Source organism: Condylura cristata, unplaced genomic scaffold (genome assembly GCF_000260355.1).
Source record: "Condylura cristata isolate star-nosed mole 26May11 unplaced genomic scaffold, ConCri1.0 scaffold00011, whole genome shotgun sequence".
NCBI classification, from domain to species: Eukaryota; Metazoa; Chordata; class Mammalia; order Eulipotyphla; family Talpidae; genus Condylura; species Condylura cristata.
The window spans coordinates 13807226-13825867 of record NW_004567112.1 but is presented as its reverse complement, the minus strand read 5'-3'; the positions used below and the strand labels follow the sequence as shown (position 1 = coordinate 13825867).

Genomic DNA, 18642 nt, shown 5'->3' with positions numbered 1-18642 from the left:
TATCTATCTATCTATCTATCTATCTATCTATCTATCTATCTATCTATCTATCTATCTATCTATCTATCTCTATCTGTATATGTACACACACACACACACTCAGAATTAACATAGTCTCTCTAGATCTGGTACAATGGCAGTAGATGATTAAGGAAAATTTGAGCACAAAAGTACTGCTTTGCCTTCTTTGGTAGATCTGGAGCTTTGTTCTTGTCCAGCCACCACAGCCCTGGCTTTGACAAAAGGCCATGAGATACATGCACCTTTGCCACAGGTTGCTCTGCCCAGGTGGTGCTTTTCTTTGAAGGTATAATGGGGTTGTAATGAGGCAGCTCATTGCCTTAAATAACAAATACCCACTTGGGCTAAATATTTCCTCTTCCTGTACTGGCTGCCGTTTTCCTGGGGATACTCTAATGGCTGTGTTCTACCTTCACAACTCAAATGAGACTGAGTGATGGAACATAGTCATCTGGGAGAGCATGGGGAAGGGAGCGATAGTGGGTGTAGCTTCAGAGTAAGACCTTGCTTTCCAGATGGGCCAGATGCCTGGGCGGACGAAGGTGTTGTCAACAGTGACCAAGCAGTCTAAGGTGTGTTTCCTAACAGTTCAGCGATAGTGCCGAAGATGCTTCTTTAATATTAAACGACCATTTCTGGGGATGCTTGGGTCACTGGGGATTTGTCCCTGGAGGCAATTTGGTATATTAAAATTGGGTGGAGGACATGCTACTTTCTTTCAATTATATACACTTTCAGAAATTTTCCAGGAGAGAGAAGTGTAAGATACAGACTGCTAGTTAGGGTGTCAGGAGACTTGAGGTCCAGCCTCAGTTCTGCTGCAAATAGCTGTTGCTTTGACCAAGATCATCCCATTCAAAACATATAGTCCAAGAGATAAGTGAGCAAATCTGCTCTCTCCTGATTTGGTTTCAATCCCCACATGCTTCTTGAGCAAGGGTATCTCACTGCATGGAATATAATTATTTTTTTTTTTAATTATAAATCTTAGAAGGAACCAATTTCAATAAAAGGGACATCGATTTATTTCAGGGTTCAAGAGAAAAGTAAGCTCTGTTGGATTGAACTAGGTAACATCTTCTATTCATCTGCCTCTTAAACCTTCCTAAGAGGTTATCAAGGGTAATTTTAACACACTCAATATCCTATCTACATATTGACTTTATCCCATTCCCATCTAAGGCACCGTTCCCATATGCTTTAAGTTCCTTTCCTTTTGGAAAATACTTTAAATCAAACCCAGAATAAGGAACATTAAAAATATACATGTAGAGACATATAGTTCTGGGCAATTACCACTATCATTAATCTCTTAGCAGCTGAAAATAATAATAACTACTAACATGCATATAGTTCTTTGGAGTTAATAGTGCAATTTAACGTGTGCCATTATCTCTAATGGACTGAGGTTTACAGCCCACCTTTCACTTTGCTGTCGTTAGAAACAGAGTGGTGCCTACGAAGGATAATTTGGCTTGGAAAAGGCAGTGCCACTGGCTACCCTGGCTCTCTGGGAAGGGGGGCATGCACTGTCCTTGTGCTATATCTATCACATGATTTCCCAGGTGGCAAATTAGCGCTGGTCCTGGATAGCATACTATCTTCTACAGCCAAGGGCAAAGAATGCAAAGGAAAGTGTCATGGAAATGCAATCAAAGAAAGTTCTTTATGTTCTTTGTTTAACCCTAAGGTTTCAAAGCTGAGCTATAAAGCTACTAAAAACTCGCAATCCCCTTTCAGCCACTTCCATCTTCCTTGCTTGAAAAGCAAGGCACAACACCTTTACAATCTCTGGCTATTTAAAACATCACAGCGGCAGTAAGCGCATCTCCAGCTTACCGCAGTCACAAAATCAGCCTTAGCGCCACTAGGTGGCGCTCCATATTAACGCAGTTCCTTCAGTATTTATGAAAAAAAAAACAGCCAGAGACTCCTGCATTTGAGGGTCTTTTTTCGTCCACCACTATTTTCAAAGGAGTGTGTCCTTGGGAAAATCTAAATAAATTAGAATTCTGCGGATCAGACTATAAAGGCAATCCGTGTCATCCAGTGAGACAGTAAAGGTGGGATGTCATAGGGCTGGATCACCTTTCACTAAACAATTGACAGCAATAAAATGGAACAGAAATGAATAGCACCCATTACATTGACATACCTTGCATCGAAAGTATGCTTTTGTGTTGGGAAGAATATAACACTACTGTTAAAGGCTTTTTTTTTTTTCTTTTTGAAAATCAAAAGCAAATCAATTGTCAGCTTATTCAGATGATCCAATACCTGTGGTGTCAGTTAGACACAGAAAGAAACAGGGTGTGAGAGAGTGGAAAGAGAGTTGTAAGTAAGGAGACTGGAGACTGGCAACGATAGAAAGTGAACTCGAGACACAGAGATGCAGGAGGAAAAGAAATAAAAGTCTGGGAAAATGAAAGCAGACTTAGGAGTGGGTGGAGGTGCAAACATGAGACTCAGGAAGTGATAAAATGAAATGAAGACGACTCAGGCCATACCTTAGGCAAAGCGTATTTGGGTAGCTTCATTTGGGCAAAGGCATTCCTCCGGAAGGACGTGTAGTAGTGCGGCCGTCCTCCCGACGTCAGCTGGCCAGAGACACAAGGGCTGTAAGAGGGGCTGGCGCGGCAGATACAGGTCACAGAACAGACACTGAGTGGAGGGGAGACTGCCAACTGGCCGCAGGAATGACACCGTGGACAAGTGCAAAAACCGGCTTTTAGCTCGACCACAGCTTATGCAGTGCGTTTGATCGGGTCTGGGACCCGCGGAAGCTACTAGATGAAAACACCAGGCTTCAGTTGGCTTTCAGAAGCCAGGAAACACTTTTCCTTTGTTAATGATAACGGTCTTGGGATATAAGGATGGAGGTCATCAGCGTCCATCTACCTGACCCAGGTCCCCATGTCAACCCAAAGAGAGCGAGCTCAGGTCGAACAGGAGCAGCACAGGCACTTTCCGTCTCTGGAACCCCAATTCCAGAGACATCACCCTCATGCCAGGTGCTGCCACATTCAGCATGGCAGCCATGTCCACACGGAGCAGAGCAGTTAACGCATCAGAAGGAAATTCAAGGCAGGAGTATGATACACAGGCATTTTTTATCTTTTTTGCCCGAAGAGATTTGTGAGCCAGCCCCCCTCGCCTCAAGGTTGGTCGGTCCAGGACCACAATTCAAAGAACCCTCTGGGGGTAAGGGGGTGGTCTCACCCCAACCTGAACACCAACAGTGCAGAGGGTCCTGGGCCTCCCCCCCCCCCCAAGACTCTCTTCTGCGTAGGTATTCTTCTTACACCGCTGCGTGGAGACATTATTCACAGACAGCGTGTACAAGGGTCAGCTGTACAATGTGACAATTTGGTACATGGTGCATGTGCATATTATGAAATGGTTCTAAGAAAGTTCACAGTAGACTCCTTCCTTGATTGTGTGTGTGTATGTGATGGTAGCATTAATGATTACTCTCTTAAGAACTTTCAAGTATATAATACAGCTTATTAATTAGAGTTGCCAGGCTATATACTAAGTCTAGGAAATATTCTCTTACAGTGGAAGTTTGTTCTCTTGGACCAAATCTCCCCATTTCTCTAATCCTGCAAGTCCCTTTTTCCACGTCTAGCATTTAATATAGCTACTCTTCTCCGCTATAAATATCTGGAGTTCATCAACCTTTTGGAAATGTGGAAAAAACTGGAAAGTTATCCTATTCACCTGTATGTGGTGAGATTACTTCTTTGTCCTAGCAGTGGGTCACATGATAATATTCACAGAGGTGTGAATAGAAAGTCTATGCAAACACAGAACTGTTATAAAAAAAAAGAAAAACACAGAACTGATTCTCATTTGTAAGGCACTTACGAGGGCTGTATATTAGAAACCAGGAATTCTTCCTGGTAGCAATACTGATAGAAAAATATATCAAAGGTAGAACTAAATGTAAACATTTTCAGTTTTAATGTCACTTCCTATTTTGAGGCTGACTTTATCAGTGTATCCATGACTTATCTCCTTGAAGAAAAAGGAAATGTTTATGTGTGTTTGTGTGATCTTTTTTGAAACATGTTATAAGTACACAGGCTGATGTTAAGCAGTTGAACATTCGCTCCCTCAAAACATGGAATTAGATATCCTAAATTATAATTGTTGTCCAGATAACTATATAGTGTTTAGATTTTTATCCCAGTCATAAGTGAAATTCTATTTATAAAATTCTTAGCAATCGTACCTTTGTCATTTTTAAACCTCTCCACTTTTTAAAATGGAGGGAAATTATTGAATCTTTAAATGCATAATCCAAATAAACCTAAAATTGTCCTTATATGCTGAAAAGCAGCAAAGCACACCTGAGGAATTCAGTCACTCAGGAAACAGGAGCTTTTTGGATGCTTTCCCATTCTCTTTGGAGGTGAAAACACTGAAAGAAGTCACCTCATCTAAATCCTCTTTATCCTAATCACAAAGAGTGCATGACAATAAAGGCTGATTACAGCACCAGTCACCTCTGCCCCCACCATCTCAAGCCACCTACAGCTTCCCATTCCCACTTATTTTTAAGCAGGCTGATTGGCTGACCCGTCTCCTGCTAGGAAAAGCTTGTCATATCAGCTCATCCCCTCCATAGGACAGCTAGGGCTTCCACAGAAAGCAGACTGGGCAGTGGACTGATGGCAGTGCCCAGCTCACTAGGGAACGCCATTACACTCTAGCCCCCTGTGATCCGAGCTCATAAAGTCCTTCAGTCACCACCCAGAAGAACGAAATGAATATCCTGCAGTAGCTTCCTCACTTGGCAATGCTCCTGTTGTTGCAAAGATCATCGCTTTGTTCTTTCTCTCCTTTATACTCGTAGAGGAGTGTAAGCAAAAGGGGCTGCATTAGAGAGAGGAACCCGAGAGAATGTCTTTGAGACAATCAATAGACGCAGATCTTTCCTACCTGAACAAACACATAATCGTCCTGGACAATCAAAGAGTCAGGGTCAATGTAGCCGGGGAAGGGCCTGTGTCTGTTGGCCTCTGTGCAGTTCTGCATTCGGCATGTCAGGTACTGCGAATCTGAAAAACCAAACAGCAGCGTGGGCTGTGTGCCAGGGTGTCAGCTTGTGAGCGAGATGGCCTGTCTCCCTCCCTGTCTCGGGTTGCAAAACAAACCTTACATTTTTGATCACTACATTGTTTCCTGTTCCTGATAAAATTGATAAAGTTAGTACTACTATCAGCACTTTCTAGCAATACAATCGCCACTATTTCCCATGCTTCTATCTATTCTTGCCATCTTAAAATACTAAATTCTCTTCAATTAATTTCCCCCTTCCAACCCAAATGAATATGTTTTTAAAATCTGGCAACAAGAATTGTGACTTCATGCTTATTTTTTTCCACGGTAATAGACAAACGCCTCTCCACGTTTTGCTCTTGGACTGACAAACAGGAAGCAGGTAAACATGCAAGCTCCAATCTTCTCACACTAGAGTGGCTGATAAAAGTTTTCCTTCTACCACTAATTAGAAGTGAAACAGAGTAGAGGAAATCACTAAGTAAGAGGGTGATGGCTCACGTTTCCTAAGTCGGCATATTAAGACTTTGCCAGCTCTCTGTTAATTCCCTTCTGGAAATGACCACTTCCGCTCCTCCTACGGGCTCCTGCACCTGCTTCTCACACAACTATCCTGACTTCTGTACCGACCAGACCTCAAGTTGTTACTCAAACTGCCCTTGCCTAAAAGCATAGAGAATAAGTTCAAGCCTTCCACCACCCCACACTCCATCCTCCCCTCAGGCCAATCTCTTCTCTCTGTGATTCTTCTTTCTCATCTTCCACTTTATGTTCAGAAACTTGGCAAAATTCTCTACCACTTGGATGCGTTTATCTTCTCCCTAAAATGCTTCTCCTCAGGCTGTTCCCAACGGAGTTTCTGGTTTGGATTTCGGCTCACTATTACTTCTCAGGGTTTTCCATGATTACGTTTGATAACACACCATCCTGTCCATTTCCTTCAGAGAACTCATCATGATCAAAAATTACCTTGCTTATTATTTATTTTTGCTGCCTACCTCAGAATACAACCTGTATGAAGAAGAGATCTTTTTTTCATTGTTATTATTCACTAATGCAGGCCCAGATTTGAACACCATTCCTAGTACAGAGTACATAATCAGTTAATAGTTGTCAGAAAATGTCTTGTCATTGGAGCACAGCTTTTACAATAAAAAATGAAGTTATTTTACTTTTTTTTTTTTGATGTTCAACAAATGAGTGAGTTTGATTTTAGGACATCGGAGATTCACACAGGACTCCATTCTTCCAAATGAAAAAGAGAACATAATTATATGAAATGGGAGTAGGCAATAGCAAGATTGGTGGGTATAAGGATTCACTAATGACTTCTCTTAAGGAAATTTCCAGAGGCACCTTTACTCAGGGACCATGGGAAAGCCTGTATTCAATGAGTATTACTGCTAAGGGGCACGATGGACATTAGGTCTAGGTGACCAATAACATGCTGCTCATAAGCCCTCAGGAGACAGGGGGAGGAAAGTTTAATCCAGTCACACTTACCTCCTTGCCATCTGTGGGCATGCACAGTGCTCAAGCACTTTTACCAGTCTGATCCTAATGAAATCGCCTCCAGTGATAAACTAAAGAAGACCCTTCTTATCACCCTTCTCTATTTCTTTTATTTATTTTTTTCCTAACATTTTCATAGTGTCAGTTTCACAGTTTTAAGGCATGACTTTCAATCATTCTCCTTGAAGGAATCCTCTGGGACTCAGCCCTTCCAAGAATACTTTCCACAGGATGTAAAATATTTACCTTACAATTTCACCCTGCACCAGAATCCACAATCTTTAGTTGACTTTTGCTTTTCAAAATGAGGCATGGGGTCTTTGAAACAAGGACAGAAGTCCATGAGTGCTGGGTAGGGTTCAGCTCATGTTGTCCCTGCGTCGCTCAAGGAAATCACTTCTTCTTCCTGAGTTTGCCAACCTCACAACCATGAAACACAGATGCCAACATCAACTCTTATAGTCTGGTAGTAAAAGTGTCACTGGAATTATAGATGCTAAATGGTAATCAAACTCAAATTTTTATAAATGACAGTTGCTATAGGTAATACAATATTGTCCTTGTTTTTTGTTTGCTAGTTCTCCCAATGAGTACAATTTTGGGCATAATACTGGGTCCTTAAATGAGACTGATTCAATGGAATTGAGTTACTGTTGGTGACTTATCCAATACCCATTTTTTCCAAAGAGTCAATACCGGAACTTCTTCCATGTAGTTCCGAATGCAGATTAATCCCTTTTGCTTTATGCCTATTCAAGGTCCTTTTATTCTTCTGGCCATGGACTGGTTTAGGAAAGGGTTTACAAGCCCTTTCCTAGAGGAAAGAGAGCTCTTTGAAGGGCCTGCAGGGAGGCTCCCAGTGATGTAGCAAAAGACCCTCTTTTGTCTCTGTAGAAGACTATATTTTCAATGTGTTGGTTGGGACAGCTCTGGTCTTTTTGGTCTGCGAAGAGCTAATCTATAATTAAGCTTAAACAATGAATATGAAAAGTGAACTAGAAAGAACCTGTTTCCAGATGACATCATGGAGTCTGATTGTACTGAGCCTAGAGTTGTCCTTTGTACTTCTTGTTAGGTAAGATAATGAACAAAAACAATGATTAACAAAATTGAATCAAAGGTTCCTTATTAAGAGGTCTTAGGCTTCAAATTACACATACTACTTCCAATTAGAATTTCTAGGATTGCCTTCTAATGAGGATTTCTTGATAAATACATATTGCTTATTTTAATTATAATGAGGTATATGAGTTTCTTTATTAAGACTTCACCTCAACCTCCTCTTCAAAGATCCCTGAACAAGCATTAGATGGAAAATACAAAAATATACTTTTCGTATTTATAACTCAGCTATACAGAAAACATGAACCTTGGAGGTTTGGGAAGAAAAGAACTGGGTAACTAGCCTTTACTTGAATAGCTGCATGCTCTAAAGTATGTTCACATTTATTTAGTATATTTAATCTTCCCAATACTAAAAATATACTGTTTCAAATGATTTTACAAATAAAGAGAATGAAGCGAAGATACAGTAATTTATAAAACTGGCAGTATGGGTTTCAAACTTAATTGGCTTAGTGGTTGCTTATTTCCACTAGTCTATTTTGCACGAAAAACTTGAGTAAGTTTGGGGTCAATTATTGTTAAATGTATTTTGACATCAATCTAAGTTTCAACAGATATACCTAGCTACAGAAAAAAATCTTCTGTAGTGGGGTAATTTGGAACTATAACTCACGAGCCTTAAAATTTAGATAGTTTGACCTCAGGTTCATTTCTGAGAATTCTGCCTTAGGAAATTATTATTCATCAGTGCTGCTTAAAATAATAAAATAACAGAGAAAATGAAATAGCAACAATGGAGGAAAAACAAAACAAATTTTGAAACATACCCAGCTTGCTATTAAAATTGTACTTCTAAAGAGTGTGACAATTTACAGAAAGGTTTAATATATTTATATAATAAGAGTATCATCAGTGATATTGTACCAATGGTAATTTTTAAATTTGAGAAATGGATCGTGGTTGTATAAGATGTTAACTTAGGGGAAGTTGTATTAGTGTGGTGACTTTACTGTTATCTAAAATGATTCCAAAACAAGTTTTTGAAAAGTAGGTTACCACAAGTTGTGCACATGGACCTGGTTGTGTGCACGTTGTAGATACATATCTAGAAGTCTATATATGTTTGCCTGGGGAAATGAATAAAATATGTATGTCATATGTCCACAATCGTGTGGAGGCAGAAATGCGGGACCCAAATCCTGGGTGGGCGCCTCTCAGGGGGAAGGGCAGGGTGTGCTTGCTCACATCATTTCTAATTCCTCTGCTGGTCCCTGTCTTTTTCTAGCATGCTGCTCATCGAGCCTGTCCTTGGGCTGAACATTACAAAATATATCACGGGGTGACACCAGAAAGCCCCAGGAACAGGTCTTGAAACCATTTCTTGCTCAGAGTGGCTCAAAGTGAAATTTGCAAGTTGAAGGGTAAATGATCAATTTTGAACAGCCTGCCATGGTAAAGTGCTCCTGGTTTGTTCCCTCTCTCCTCCTAATGGAAACAGAAAGAAATTGGCTGTACTTCATAATGAGGGACCAATCACTTTTATTCCCCGTGGGGCTTGCTGTAATAGCATTAAGGATGATGAACTCTTTCCATATTCAATTCTGGTGAGGGTATGATGTGATTCCATAGGAAGTATTTTGTAATTTGACATTAATTAACGTCAATTAATATATGCAACTGCTAGATGTTAGCATTAATTTCATTACTTTTCCCACACAGATGTTTTCTTTGCCACAGGTAATTAGGACACTGTGCTGCTCTTTTCAAACATCTCACTCTGCAGCAGCTGCTGCTTGGGAGAAGATCCTGGCCCTAGTTTGCACTGATCTAGAGAGAGAGCTGTCTTGTACAGGTCAGGCTGGAGTGGAGGCCTGAGGCTTTAGACAGCGGACGCCAAGCATGCTGGCTTGGTACACGTAAGCAAGAAGAGGCCTGACTTCACTGAACTGTGATCTGTAAGACGTGCAGAATACGTCCTTCTCACCAGTGCTGTGGAGCCTGAAGCCCTGGGTAGTGAGACATGTCCAGAGCAGCACCATTCGGTGACCCTATAATGCCAACTGGTGCTTTAGTGCTGGTGCTTGGCTGGAAGTGGAGGCAATTTGATGATTTTTAGATTTGCTTATAAAAATGGCAAAGTGTCAATCTTCTTTTAAATTCTAAGCAGACTGGCAATCCTTCAAAGGGTCACTGGAAAGGAAATACAGATATACAGATAGCCAAGGAAAAAATAACAAAATTCTTACCCTTTCTCCTAATTAAGTAATTGCAAATTAAAGCAATAAAATATTTCACATCTGCTCATGAGATGGGCTATGTTTAAAACAGTCTTAATGTCTTGGGCTACTGAGGGGTATGCAACACAGGGATTTTCATATTGAGGGGAATATATGGTAAAGTAACTATTGCAGAGGGCAATGTGAAATTGGAAAATTGGAAAATTGTACACCCTCAGACCCAAGAAATCCTTTGAGAGATTCCACTTTCAGGGTCTTTGCTGCTTGCGCAGTATACCATGACTAAACACATGAATAGTGTGTGTGTGTTTGAGTGTCAGGGAGGGTGTGTGTGTCAAGCACAGTTTGAAAAAGCTGAATATCTCCATTAATGATACAGTGATTCAGCTGACCACAATGGGGCTCCATGCAGTGCTTAGCGTGGAGTGGCTATGTTTGCTTGTGCTCAAAGGAAACTCTTTACTTGTTATTGTAAGTTAAGTTAAGTGACTGCTACTTGCTATTCAGCAACACTACATTTGGCATAATGATTTTTGAACATGAATATCTGAGTCTGTCTATGTATACACATACTTATTTATCTGTATTGTCCCTAGGAATTTTTAGAAAAATATAGAAGAGATATATTAAAAAATACTACCTCTCAGGGATGGGAATGAAGGTCAGGAAGTGGGTTTTACTGTCCACTTGATACATTTGAGTATCAGATGTCCTTTTTATTGTCATGGTTGGGAGCTCTGTGGGTTTAAAAAGCAATCTATGTTCATACTAAGAACTCAAAACATCCCATAGTTAATATAGAAATAACTGCTGAGAGCTGAAGCCTCTACCACCTGCCGATGGTATATTAACAGCACTTGTTCTACTCAGATACTGACATACACGCCATTCAATGAGGAGAGGGGGCGAGAAGATTAGAAAACAGGAAGTAGAAAGTAAATGGCCAGTTCTCACCCAAGAGCAGAATCAGGGGGTGATATTTATAGAAAGCTGTGCATGTCCTTTGATTATACTTTGGCTTGTAAAATGCTAGTCTGAAGTTCATTTCAAGTTCTTGGGCAGTCATCTTTACAGTTGAATAAAGGGCCACAGTGATTCTCCTCAGCGAAAGAGATTAATCCTTGGGCAAGTTGTTCCAAGGTTACTTACTCATGCAAATAGACACAGACACCAGTAATTACCCCTGTCCCCTGTCCTTGCTGGCACAGATAGCCACCCATACAGCACCACTCAGGTCGCTGCTAGTCTTTTCATCCCAGAAGTGAAAGGGGAAAGCAATAATCATCACCCTTGCTACAGCAGATTCTCCTGCAAGATGCTGTTTCAGGTCAGCATAAATGCAGAGCTGCAAACCATGTGAAGTTGCCAGGCTTTAGTTTCTTGAGCTCATTCATTAGACCTCCTGGTCTCACAGACTCTCTGGTTAAAGGTCCCTCTTTGAAAGACATGCTTCTCAGGGACACGTTTATTAAGTTAACACACACTAAATGTGTCAGGTTCTGACCTGTTAGTACATGGAACCATGATTAAATAACATATGACTTTTTTCAAAGCTTTCAACCCAACAGTTTGCGCAATGGTTTTTCGTGTCTGTGTATACTACACGCACTTATATTAAGTCAGTAATAGACCTTAGGTTTTCTTTTTACTACTGAAATGTAGTGGTGGGCAGCAGTTTTCATAGCCTGGGTGTGTGCAGTGGGCGTGCATACATGCAGTATTTAACAAGCAAGATCTTCGTTTCCTGGCTCAGATGCAGGGACCAATAGCAAACGTCACATCCAATAAATATGTTCAGAGTTCTCCGGTAACACTTCCTGTGATTGACTGTCATTGTGGTTCTTCTCTAGTTTGCCTCCCAAGGCAGAGAGATAATACAAGAAGAATAACATTCTTGTCACCGTTGTGAAGCACAAGACATGCACACTTCAGAGCACAGTTGCTAAGAAATACATATGCCAGTTATAGATCCACACAGAGCAAAGGCTTTCCAGAGCCCACTTGACTTGAAACAGAAACTAATTATAAAATATAGGTGAGGGGCCTTTGCCATGGACTAAAGCTAACATTTTTTAGATAAACATTTGTGTTTCAATCTATGAGGGATTTCTCTTGAATCAAATATCTTACTGTCCTGGTTATAAATTCCTAAAGTCATTAAAATGAAAAAAAAATAGGCATATTCAAAATCAAAAGTATGCTTATATTTTGACCTATGTCTCACACAATATATGAACCAAAAATGCAAGCCATGAGTTCCACACACTTAAACTATATACTTAACAATTTGGTATACAATTAGAAAAATGAGGAATCTCCATCAGGGAATGAGGAAAGACAGATAGATACTGGGATTCCTGGAGCAACTGACCAGCCTAGAGTAAGATTTTAGTAAATACAGCCTTCATTGCATTTGCTGAAGTTGTGATGACACTATGACCTCCACTGCTCTCTTCTGCCTTCCTCTTCTCAGACATGGTTACCCACTGCCATAGAGAAACAGGAGGGAGAAGGCAGAGGGAAAGACCTTAAAAATAAAATCTCTCTTTATACACTCAGGTCAGGTGATATGCCTAGATCCTTTATTTCAATTGGTAGATATTTTCTTTTTTCTGCTTTGTTTTGACAGGGATAACTTTTCAAATTAAATCCCCTTATTGAATTTTCACTCTTGGGTAGTTTCTGAAGATGCTGCCTTTGCAAAAAGAGTAAAATAAAATAAATAAAATTAGAACTGATACATTTCACGCCTTGTGAAAGCTCAGTCTGAGCTGACAGTTTGGCATTATCTATCTCCATGCCTGCAGGGATCACAGGAATAACATTTGGTGAGAGAAAACATGCAGATCAGGGAAAGCCAGGGCCTGGAGGTTTTCAGGATAAAGGCTGTGTGCATTTGAGGTCTTCAGCCAGAGAGCAGCATTATCCCCAAAGCTTGAAAATGAAAGCAATCTGGGGTGTTACCAGTTCCATCCAGAGATTTTTAAGCAAGAGGTATAGTCAGTCAAGGGAGACAGACTCTAAAGCTCTTTCCCTAGTTTTTCACTGAGGGAATTTGTTACTCTTAAGTATATTCCAAAGACCAGCAGTGCTGGCTATTGCTGGGAGCTTGTGAAGAATGCAGACTCTTGGGTCCTACCGAGTCAAAGTTCAACTTTTGACAGGATCCCTAGGTGGGCTGTATGCATGTACAGTTTGAACTGCAATGCTCTAAAATTTTCAGACATCTTGGTAAGTGAGGCAAGGTACTCAGCTGGTAATCCTATTGATTGGGCAATGATGGTTTCAATTGTGTAACTTCAAACTGTACTGTGATGTGGTGTGATAAGCTCCAGAAAGAGAAAACAACATTGAATGAGAACAAACAAAATAAGAAACTTGGATTCTTACCCTAGTTTTAACAGTGTTTTAGAGTTAGATTACAGGTTTGGGGGAAACTAAATGAGGATAAAAGGGGAATGCTCTGAACTATTTTTTGAAAGTTTTATATGAGTCTAAAATTATTTCACAGTAAAAATTAAAAAGAAATAGTTACTTAAACTGAGAACTGTGCCATCCACTGAGGTTAATTTCACTGAATTGGATAGGAGGGTGTTTCTGGCAGAGGGAAAGACAGAACTCACCATGCTTCAAGAAGTGAAAGCAAAGCCACAGACCTGCAGTCAAGGTGTGAACAAAGGGCATAATGACGTTGAGGAAAATGGACAGGGGCCAGGTCTCACTGGACCCAACTAGAGATCAAGGCGAGAAGTTTTCTCTTTATCAATAGAGCAAATGGGGGCAAACCAAGCTTGGCAGGTAAGACCGTTTCAGCTTTAGGAAGTGACTTATTGGAGGTAGGAACCAAATTTTGGAAACTTAATTGCCTTAGGGCAATTAAGAAGTGACTGCCAAAGAGTGCCAGCTGAAGATCTAGAGAAGGGGCGGCAAACCACTGGGCTTATTCTGTGCTGGGCACTGTGCTGGACGTGCTATTTATGGAGTGCTGCCTGAGGGCCTGAAAGGGGAGGAGCTGGCCAGCTAAAGTAATGTCCTTCCCTGCCAGAAATATATTCAGCTGAATCTGCCAAAAACATACTCATTTCTCAAAGTGGGAGGCAAAACCTGTAGAGAAAAAAATCTCACAGGTGTGTGAAGTAATGGAGTTTGTGTGGATTCTGGGAAGTCTGGTCATGGGCATGACCTGCTTTTAGCTGTAAGCTGGCATGTGTGGGTCTCTCCCACCTCTGCGTGCAGAAGGGCTGGAGGCAAATAGACAGGCACAGGTGATTGATGATAAACTTTTCAAATTGTGAAGGATATTTTTGAAACTTTAGATGATTGCTCTGTGGCCCAGAGCCAGACAACTCTGGAAATGAAGAGCCATCTCTTTCTCTCCCCTCCACTTTTGAACTTTCACCTGAGTCTTTCTTTCCTCATCAGCCCTTTATCTTCTGTAATGCCTCATCTCAGGTTCAATGCTGATCCCTCAAGGCTTACTCCCTCCAACTATCTATGATCAGGTCTAGAGAACTGGAAAAGAAGTTGTGTTGCTCTTGGTTGACTGTATCACTTATACTTTATCTGCTTTGGTTTCTTCATCTGTAAAATGGGAATATCCACCATGAGGATTAACTGTGCTCAAGCATATTAGGTACTGATCACAGTTCTTGGCATGGGTAAGAGCTCTGTTACTACAGAACTCCTTGCTGTTAACTTATTTAATTTACAGAGGAAGAAAGTGAGGCATAAAGAGTTAAAGCAAAATTTCCAAGTCACAGAACTAGTGAGTCTATATTTTACTCATTCAGACATGGATTTAGATTCAGGATCTGCCACTAACCTCTGCATCACGAATGTAAAGCAACAGTCTGCACACAGAGTATAGCTCCTCACTGCAGCCCACCTAGGGGCTGCAGGGTTAAGAATGACTAAGGGAGGATCTCCTTGGTTGCACAGGGGGTTAAGTATCAGCGCTGTGAAGCTCTCTGCAGCCACTGCAGCAGGAATTCAATCCCCACCAGGGAGCTGACCCACATGGTACAGCAGGACTCTCCTGTCTCACCTGCTGCTCTCCTCAGCGGTGTATTTCACTCAGTCTACCTGTTCTGCTCCCCACTCTGTCGCTCCTCTCACCCCTGTGCATCTGACCTATGCCCTAGTTCTTGTATACATAATAAATAGATCTTAAAAAAAAATAAGAATGTCTAAGAGTGAGCGATGATGGACTAAACTTTCTCCTCCTGCTGCATATGATAAGAGACATGCAGGATGATTTTCTTTTTTCCTGTGCTTTCTAAATATTTTTGTGAATTTCAAGTAAAACAAGGAGGCACTGCCCAATAAAATAACAGACTTGCTTTGGGGGAAAAACAACTACAATGAGAGCAAAACACATGAGAATAGGAATTTTCAAAAATTTTCATCACCTAGAGGGGAAAAGACCTTGATTAGATGAGAACAGTTGAAAATTACTAAGACAATTCTGGCTTACAAAGAACTAAGAATAGCCTTGTGTTCCAATGACCTGGATAATTATCACTGTGATTTTCTTAACCACAGAGCTGGTGCCTGGAAAATGAGTGAAGCTAATATCATGAGCACGAGGGAACAGTTAATTTACTTACGACCATCCACAGTTCTGGCCTCAAGATGTACAAGATCTGGTTCCTTGTTAGACCCCATCACCGACCTAAAACATGGAGAAGCATCAACATTAGTGATGGCATATGCCTTGGGGTGACTTGGCTGAGACCAGAGGCCACAAAGGTCCACAGGATTCTAAGTCCTCGATGCTTGGAATATATCTAGAATTTTGACTTCAACTAAAAATGATAATGGAACCTTATTTGATGAGGGCCAGGCTTAACTCTGGCAAGAATATTCCTTGCTATGCACTAAGACTTGCAAATAAGTCCCACACATGGCATATGTGTCCTCCTGAAACAATCTTGCTGACAGTATATTAAACTTTCAAGACTTATCAGGCAGATGCCAGGCAGGCTGCTTTGGCTGGGTGACTTGAGCAGTGATTTACATAGCAAATCGATCTAATTAATTTTTTTTTTCACTTTCAGAACTACCTAGTACCACGCTAGAAACTATGAACTAACCACATGACCCAACCAGCGCAGTCACCTTTCTCTGTACTGAGCCAGGGAGGGACAAGGCAGATGCACCTTGCATTATTATGTGTCCGACACCACAGGTAAGGAAAATAATAGTCTAATTAAAATGAGTAGGGGGCCTATATTGTTTAGCTAATATTGCAGTGAGTCATATTAAACAGGAAATGGTTATTCTGTTAAATAAATACTATAGACAGCCATGCTCCATCCCTGGCCTTTTCATACAGCAAGTTTAATTAAGTTTGGGACCATCTATACATTTTTTTAAAGTCAGGATTTGCAGAATTTTCACTTTGTTTCAATCTTAGGTAGCAAACAATCATAGGCTTCAAAACTCCTCCCTCTGCCTGCCAGGAGCCACTCAGCCCAGCCTTCAAATCCATGCCTAAAACCACAGATGTGAAACTTTTTTATCACAGTCAGAATTCAGTGTGGGACCCAGATTCTGTGCCTACACACCCATCTCGCTTCTGCTCCCTCATCTCTTGCCACACAGATTTTCCTGCTTCCCGAAAGTGGTCTATTCCTTTCCTGAAAATCCTGTATTTCTGTGAACTCTGTCCACAGTGCAATGCTCTTCTTCAGCCTGTTTTCTCTTATTTTAAGACAATTAAAAAATCACCCTCTTCATTAAGTATTTACCATTTATAACAGGAAAATTGTTCTCCTCTTCCCTACAAATAATTCTGTGTTTCTCAGTGTCAAAGCAGCCCCTCCCTACACACACACACACACACACACACACACACACACACACACACACACCCTGAGAGCTGCTGGGGAAACTCTCTTATAAATACTTTACTCTTTCCTCTCTCTATCTCTCCAGCCGAGGTTATAATAGTGAAATGTCAACGAAGGAAGGGAGGGAACAGAGAGGGAGGAAAGAAGTGAAGCCAGAAGGGAGTGTGTGTATTAATGGCCTATGAGCTCTTTGAAATAAGTAAATTAATCAGCGTCCTAAGGGCACTCCCAGCCCGCCTCTTATTTGAAATCATTTCCCAGCACAGATTCTAAAGCCCAGCTAGCTTAGTCTATCTCCATCTTAAGAAAAGTCTCCTTAAGGCCTTATTATCACTGTCAGTAAATTCCACTGATTGATACATGACCTACAATTCAGTCTACGCTGGAATCATTAAACTCTCTTTCTTTTCCTCGGAAGCAGAAATGTCCTAATAAGGGTTTTATGGCTTCCCTTCAAAGAGACAAGGGCTGCACACTTGGACGAGTGTCATTCCTGGACTCTGGACACGGCTGGTGACACTCTGACCTTCACCTCAGCTCCATGTGCAGGGGTGTGGGCGCGGCTCTCCTCAGCTCACACTGACGTGTGTTACTGTTTCCATCCCTGACCCCTTCTGACAAGGCCACAGTCATGACGGTAAAGTAGAAATCACGCTCCCTGACAACCTTCAAGCTACCGCACTCAGCAGGGAACTGGTCTTTTCATATCATCACTGAGGAGATGCACGCCGTGTGTCTCCCACCTTGCCTGATGCTCTGAGTTTCCTCCTGGAAATGACACACACCTATTGTTCCTCAGTGAGGGCTGGCTTTCCAGAGATGCAGCAGTGGAAGCCAGCATGCAAACCTATCTGCTTGGCTTACGATTAGTGTCAGCAAAGGCAAAATAATTACCCAGCATCCAGTCCAACCTGTCCACATGTGCCTGGCCCCACATCCGTAGCGGCTGTGTCTCTGACAGTCTTCGTCTTTTATTATCTCTAAGGCGAGAGCTGTTGCTTCAGGTGACAGTCCCCCACTTACCAACTAACAAAAAGAGACAAGGACACCACAGAATCCTTTGTTTCTCCAAAGTCTCTGGTGGCTGTCCAACTCTCTGACCCTGTCTAAAATACTTCCATTAGAGTAAACCAACAACAACAATATTCAAGCCCCAAAACAGTGTGTCTCCAGCCATTTCTACTGCTGATGTTACCCCTGTTCCTAGTGCTGAAATAGACCTACAGATCTGCAGATTGTAAAGAATTATCGCTGCTTTTCTACTTTGTGGCACTGGCTTCAGGAGCTGAAGCCAGAGAATGCTAAATATCTGCAGAGGTGCTGGCTATCACGGTCTAGTCATTGACAGAAACCCTGCAGATGTACACTGCAGTTAACCTACAAAGGACCATTTTAAAGTTCATTGTATACCACATTTTAGTTGAAACTGTGGAGTCTGGTGGTTATGAGTGTGATTTAAGACCAACTGTTGTGCCTGAGATGGTGCTAATTTCAGGGGCAGAAGGGTGCAGAAAACAGAGCCAAGATGGTCAAAGCTACACACTTTCAGTTATGAAATGAGTAACGTCTGAGGATGGAATCTACAACAGCATCTCTGTAGTTGATAGCATATATTGTATATCTGAAATTTGCTTAGAGAGTACAACTGAAGAATTTTCACCCCACCCACCAAGGTAACTTGATTATGAATATCCTGCTGCATGTAGCCATATAGGAAATTATCAGGTAACAAGATTTAAACATATTATGACTGTATATGTCCATTATACCTTAATAAAACTAAAGAAACAATAAGTCAAAGTAAAATAGCATGGCCATAAGACTTAATGCAAAATGATCTTTTGACAGTGATTTTTAGTATGAGATCTCAAGAATAGCTTCAAGTATATCTA

The 18642-nt window shown here is 41.2% G+C and overlaps 1 protein-coding gene across 1 annotated transcript in view; it reads right to left on the bottom strand.

Annotated features, from left to right (window-relative positions):
* SORCS1 (sortilin-related VPS10 domain containing receptor 1) overlaps positions 1-18642 on the bottom strand; it is a 456202-nt gene that overhangs the window by 104859 nt on the left and 332701 nt on the right. Inside the window, exons 6-8 of the mRNA XM_004680456.2 lie at positions 15506-15570; positions 4966-5084; positions 2529-2618 (exon numbers count right to left, since the gene is read on the bottom strand). Of these exons, the coding sequence (XP_004680513.1) occupies positions 2529-2618; positions 4966-5084; positions 15506-15570 (274 nt within the window). The remainder of the gene's footprint in view (positions 1-2528; positions 2619-4965; positions 5085-15505; positions 15571-18642) is intronic.